The 6412-nt window shown below is 45.9% G+C and overlaps 2 protein-coding genes across 2 annotated transcripts in view; both read right to left on the bottom strand.

Moving 5' to 3' along the window:
• Positions 1–1039: 1039 nt before the first annotated feature.
• LOC110443466 (actin cytoskeleton-regulatory complex protein pan1-like) lies at positions 1040–1714 on the bottom strand. The gene has a single exon (XM_021487692.1). The coding sequence runs from the start codon at positions 1712–1714 to the stop codon at positions 1040–1042; it is 675 nt and encodes a 224-aa protein (XP_021343367.1).
• Positions 1715–5916: 4202 nt separating this feature from the next.
• The window catches only part of LOC110443467 (cysteine-rich, acidic integral membrane protein-like), a 19576-nt gene continuing 19080 nt past the window's right edge, over positions 5917–6412 (bottom strand). The window contains exon 3 of the mRNA XM_021487694.1: positions 5917–6402. Within this exon, the coding sequence (XP_021343369.1) occupies positions 5917–6402 (486 nt within the window). The remainder of the gene's footprint in view (positions 6403–6412) is intronic.

Consider the following 6412-nt stretch of genomic DNA (forward strand, 5'->3'; position numbering starts at 1 on the left):
GATCCTAGTGGGTTTTTGTTACAGAGGGCTAGGAGCTGCCTGTATGCAGGGGTAGGTACTAGTTGGTTTTTGTTGCGGAGGGCTAGGGGCTGCCTATATGCAGGGGTAGGTACTAGTTGGTTTTTGTTGCGGAGGGCTAGGCGCTGCCTATATGCAGGGGTAGGTACTAGTTGGTTTTTGTTGCGGAGGGCTAGGGGCTGCCTGTATTCAAGGGTAGGTACTAGTTGGTTTTTGTTGCGGAGAGCTAGGGGCTGCCTTTATGCAGGGGTAGATCCTAGTGGGTTTTTGTTGCAGAGGGCTAGGGGATGCCTGTATTCAAGGGTAGGTACTAGTGGGTTTTTGTTGCGGAGGGCTAGGGGCTGCCTGTATGCAGGGGTAGGTACTAGCAGGTTTTCTCTTTCTCTCTTGTTTAGGGACAATATTATTCTGGAATCCTGCATTCTATTTGAGGGACAAGGTAACACACAAATTCCCTTATCTCTCTTTGAGGGACAAGGTTATTCTGGAATTTCCTTCTCTCTGTTTGAGGGATGAGGTAAAACACTAAAAATCCCATCTCTCTTTCCCCCTTTCTCTCTTTAAGGGGCCACATGATACAGGAATTCCCCTCTCCCTGTTGGAGAGGATGAAGTGGTGTTCTCTCTGTCTGTCTGAGGGAGGTAATACTACAATCCCCCTCCCCAACAACAGCCTGTCTGTCTGAGGGAGGTAATACTACAATCCCCCTCCCCAACACCAGTCTGTCTGTCTGAGGAAGGTAATACTACAATCCCCCTCCCCAACAACAGTCTGTCTGTCGGAGAGCGGGAACACTACAATCCCCCTCCCTGTATTCAAGGGTAGGTACCAGTGGGTTTTTGTTGCAGAGGGCTAGGGGATGCCTGTATTCAAGGGTAGGTACTAGTGGGATTTTGTTGCGGAGAGCTAGGGGCTGGCTGTAAACAGGGTTAGGTACTAGTGGGTTTTTGTTGCGGAGGGCGGGGGGCTGCCTGTATTCAAGGGTAGGGACTAGTGGGTTTTTGTTGCGGAGTGCTAGGGGCTACCTGTATTCAAGGGTAGGTACCAGTGGGTTTTTGTTGCAGAGGGCTAGGGGCTGCCTGTAAACAGGGTTATGTTCGTTTGGGTTTTTGTTGCGGAGGGCTAGAGGCTGCCTGTATTCAAGGGTAGGGACTAGTGGGTTTTTGTTGCGGAGTGCTAGGGCCTGCCTGTATTCAAGGGTAGGGACTAGTGGGTTTTTGTTGCGGAGTGCTAGGGCCTGCCTGTATTCAAGGGTAGGGACTAGTGGGTTTTTGTTGCGGAGGGCTAGGGGCTGCCTATATGCAGGGGTAGGTACTAGTTGGTTTTTGTTGCGGAGGGCTAGAGGCTGCCTGTATTCAAGGGTAGGAACTAGTGGGATTTTGTTGCGGAGAGCTAGGGGCTGGCTGTAAACAGGGTTAGGTACTAGTGGGTTTTTGTTGCAGAGGGCTAGGGGATGCCTGTATTCAAGGGTAGGTACCAGTGGGTTTTTGTTGCAGAGGGCTAGGGGCTGCCTGTAAACAGGGTTAGGTACTAGTGGGTTTTTGTTGCCGAGGGCTAGGGGCTGCCTGTATTCAAGGGGAGGTACTAGTGGGTTTTTGTTGCGGAGGGCTTTGGGCTGCCTGTATGCAGGGGTAGGTACTAGCAGGTTTTCTCTTTCTCTCTCGTTTAGGGACAATGTTATTCTGGAATCCTGCATTCTATTTGAGGGACAAGGTAACATGCAAATTCCCTTATCTCTCTTTGAGGGACAAGGTTATTCTGGAATTCCCTTCTCTGTTTGAGGGATGAGGTAAAACCCTGAAAATCCCATCTCTCTTTCCCCCATTCTCTCTTTAAGGGGCGACATGATACAGGAATTCCCCTCTCTCTGTTGGAGATGAAGGAGGATGAAGTGGTGTTCTCTCTGTCTGTCTGAGGGAGGTAACACTACAATCCCCCTCCCCAACACCAGTCTGTCTGTCGGAGGGAGGTAACACTACAATCCCCCTCCCCAACAACTGTTTGTCTGTCTGAGGGAGATAACACTACAACCCCCATCCCCAACACCAGTCTGTCTGTCGGAGGGAGGTAACAATACAATCCCCCTCCCCAACAACAGCCTGTCTGTCGGAGGGAGGTAACACTACAATCCCCCTCCCCAACACCAGTCTGTCTGTCGAAGGGAGGTAACACTACAATTCCCCTCCCCAACAACAGCCTGTCTGTCGGAGGGAGGTAACACTATAATCCCCCTCCCCAACAACAGCCCGTCTGTCGGAGGGAGGTAACACTACAATCCCCCTCCCGAACACCAGCCTGTCTGTCGAAGGGCGGGAACACTACAATCCCCCTCCCGAACACCAGCCTGTCTGTCGGAGGGCGGGAATACTACAATCCCCCTCCCGAACACCAGTCTGTCTGTCGGAGGGAGGTAACACTACAATCCCCCTCCTCAACAACAGCCTGTCTGTCGGAGGGGGGGAACACTACAATCCCCCTCCTCAACAACAGCCTGTCTGTCAGAGGGCGGGAACACTACAACCCCCCACCCCAACAACAGTCTGTCTGCCAGAGAGCGGGAACACTACAATCCCCCTCCTCAACAACAGCCTGTCTGTCAGAGGGAGGTAACACTACAATCCCCCTCCCCAACAACAGTCTGTCTTTAGAGGGCGGGAACACTACAATCCTCCTCCCCAACAACAGTCTGTCTGTCAGAGAGCGGGAACACTACAATCCCCCTCCCCAACAGCAGTCTGTCTGTCGGAGGGCGGTAACACTACAATCCCCCTCCCCAACAATAGCCTGTCTGTCTGAGGGAGGTAACACTACAATCCCCCTCCCCAACACCAGCCTGTCTGTCGGAGGGAGGTAACACTACAATCCCCCTCCCGAACACCAGCCTGTTTGTCGGAGGGCGGGAACACTACAATCCCCCGCCCCAACAACAGTCTGTCTGTCAGAGAGCGGGAACACTACAATCCCCAACCCCAACAACAGCCTGTCTGTCGGAGGGAGGTTGCACTACAATCCCCCTCCCGAACACCAGCCTGTTTGTCGGAGAGCGGGAACACTACAATCCCCCTCCCCAACAACAGTCTGTCTGTCAGAGGGAGGTTACACTACAATCCCCCTCCCGAACACCAGCCTGTCTGTCGGAGGGAGGTAACACTACAATCCCCCTCTCCAACAACAGTCTGTCTGTCGAAGGGAGGTAACACTACAATCCCCCTCCCCAACAACAGCCTGTCTGTCGGAGGGAGGTAACACTACAATCCCCAACCCCAACAACAGTCTGTCTGTCGGAGGGCGGGAACACTACAATCCCAATTCCCAACACCAGTCTGTCTGTCGGAGGGTGGTAACACTACAATCCCCCTCCCTAACAACAGCCTGTCTGTCAGAGGGAGGTAACACTACAATCCTCCTCCCCAACAACAGTCTGTCTGTCGGAGGGAGGTAACACTACAATCCCTCTCCCCAACAACAGCCTGTCTGTCTGTCGGAGGGAGGTAACACTACAATCCCCCTCCCCAACAACAGCCTGTCTGGAACTCTTATCACCCACCTGAACATCATATTAATGCTAGCATTACTATTGGTCCAGATGCACTCGCACCATCTTCTGTTTGGGTACTGAAGGGGAGACTGGCGTGCCTAAATTCCTGTCTATGTTTTGACTATATAGCTCCACATTAACCAGACATACCTTTGACTGAATTATCTTTTCTATTCCTATCTGATTTTATATCCATCAATCTGGCTTTAAGAAATGCTACCTTGCAAGAAATTTCATTGAAAATGTGATGCTCTAGTTTTGAAACCAGACGGTTGCATTCCTCTGCTGTAGACAAGTTTTGATGACTGATAAAGCTAGTGATAGTTGGGCCTCCACTCCCGACCCCCTCCTGTGCCCCGTTTCTGTGCAATGTGTGCAGGCAGTGAAGCACACACAGTAGCGGTTCCTAGTTCTGGGACTTCTAAATAAAATGTTCAAATGTACAAATCAAAATCGCCCTGATATTAATTTTATATCAAATAAAATTACATCCGTTTTTGTTCAGAAGATGTTGAGTATGATCTTTCAGCAGATACTTTTGATATTTGCATACAAAATTATATATATCCCCTGGGTAAAAAAAAGACATTTTAGAATAGCTGCTTTTAGTTGCTCCTTCAGACAAATTCACTATTTCTTAAAATAAAGAAAGGATTTAGCAAATTTGCTAGCTGAAAATGTTCAATTTTGGGGTACAAAGCTGGTAGTCTCTCTCAAAAATAGGGAGAGCTGCAAGTATCTTCAACAGTTTTTCAATTCAATTTTGAATAAAAAAAATGAAATTCGTATAGATTTGATTTCTGTTTAATTTTTTGATCAAACCAAACGATATTCACACAATAACTGTTTGCTTTTCAGTGATTATTTTATTCTTGTTTTGCGAATACAGGCTGTTTCCCCATGCAAAATAATTTTCCTAAAATGAATGGAAAAAAAGAGGAAAATCATTTTTAATGAACATCCTGCTCTATTTTCCCAATTCATGTTAGAACATGCTGCTTTAACATTTAGGCAAAACAAACACCTGGTTTTAATTGATGAATATTACTTCAGAAATACGTCTATGTGTATCAATAAAAATATGATTTGTGATATTAGGGTTCATGTTATGTATAATTATATATATATATAATTAACTCCTAGAGATATATTGTTAGATAATTATTTTAATTTCTTATGTAGAAATATTAGAGATATTCCAATGACTAAGAAAGGAATGCAACATTTTCAATTCATACTATACTTTATAAAAACGACATTAAAATGTAGCTATCCTTTTATTTGGTAAAAGATCCAATTTAGTATTTATTTTTTTAAACCTAGTTTCTTGTCCTCTCTAAGGCCCTGGTATGGTCCTTTATAAGGGCCTAGTTTTTGTTCCTCTCTGAAGCCCTAGTTTCTGTTCCTCTCTTAGGCCATAGTTTCTGGTCCTTTTATAAGACCCTGTTCTCTGGTCCTTTATGAGACTCTAGTTTCTTATCCTCTCTAAGGCCCTGGTATGGTCCTTTATAAGGGCCTAGTTTTTGTTCCTCTCTGAAGCCCTAGTTTCTGGTCTTCTCTAAGGCCATAGTTTCTGGTCTTCTTTAAGGCCCTGTTTTCTAGTCCTTTATGAGACTCTAGTTTTTGGTCCTCTCTGAAGCTATGGTTTCTGCTATACTCTTTAAAGCCCCTTTTCTGGTCATTTATAAAACCCTGTTTTCAGGTCTTCTTCCAGGCCCAGTAAAATAGTATTTATAACAGTATGTATTATTCTATGAATAGCTCTAAAACATATTTGTGATTATATATTGAGTTTGAAAAGAAGATAAGCAGATTTTTGTACATTTTTAACTGCGTTATAAGATATTAACTAACCAGACAATGATATAATGATATTAAGAACGCCTACAATGATGCAGATTATATCTCCATACATGCAAAACATCTCCCTTTGAATGACATTAAAAAAACGGTGATGAGAGTGTCTCCTATGGTTACGGGGCTTTGGCCCTTAAAGATCAGGCAGGGCCTGGGAAAGACTAGCGGATTGCATTATGACCTGTCGGGTTATACAATTTTGATGAGGGTTGTTGTGGGTGAGTGCATTCAGGCTGTGACAGGGACACTGTGGAGACATGGTGACTTGTCACTGCTGGCTTGTTTTCCAGACCAAGCTAGGTGTTCGCTGTTAAATATTCACTGTAATCAAACACGCAGGGACAGTCATTAAAATTATATGCTAGATTTTAGAATAAAGATTTTGATAAAATCATCAGATTAAAAAACCCCAAAAGATTTATTAATGTTTCCGAAAGACCGACGGGAAATTGGTTTGATGATATTTTGCAGTAAGCTGACTTGTCATTTCTCATTAAGTCTTGTCAATAACAGATATAATACTTCAGGTGTAAATTGTTATCTGTCACTGTTGGACACTGATGGACAGAAAGTTTGTCTTTAACTGATGGACGCTCCAGGACAGAACAGTTGTCTGTTACTGATGGACGCTCCAGGACAGAACAGTTGTCTGTTACTGATGGACGCTCCAGGACAGAACAGTTGTCTGTTACTGATGGACGCTCCAGGACAGAACAGTTGTCTGTTACTGATGGACGCTCCAGGACAGAACAGTTGTCTGTTACTGATGGACGCTCCAGGACAGAACAGTTGTCTGTTACTGATGGACGCTCCAGGACAGAACAGTTGTCTGTTACTGATGGACGCTCCAGGACAGAACAGTTGTCTGTTACTGATGGACGCTCCAGGACAGAACAGTTGTCTGTTACTGATGGACGCTCCAGGACAGAACAGTTGTCTGTTACTGATGGACGCTCCAGGACAGAACAGTTGTCTGTTACTGATGGACGCTCCAGGACA

Source organism: Mizuhopecten yessoensis, unplaced genomic scaffold (genome assembly GCF_002113885.1).
Source record: "Mizuhopecten yessoensis strain PY_sf001 unplaced genomic scaffold, ASM211388v2 scaffold716347, whole genome shotgun sequence".
Lineage (NCBI taxonomy): Eukaryota > Metazoa > Mollusca > Bivalvia > Pectinida > Pectinidae > Mizuhopecten > Mizuhopecten yessoensis.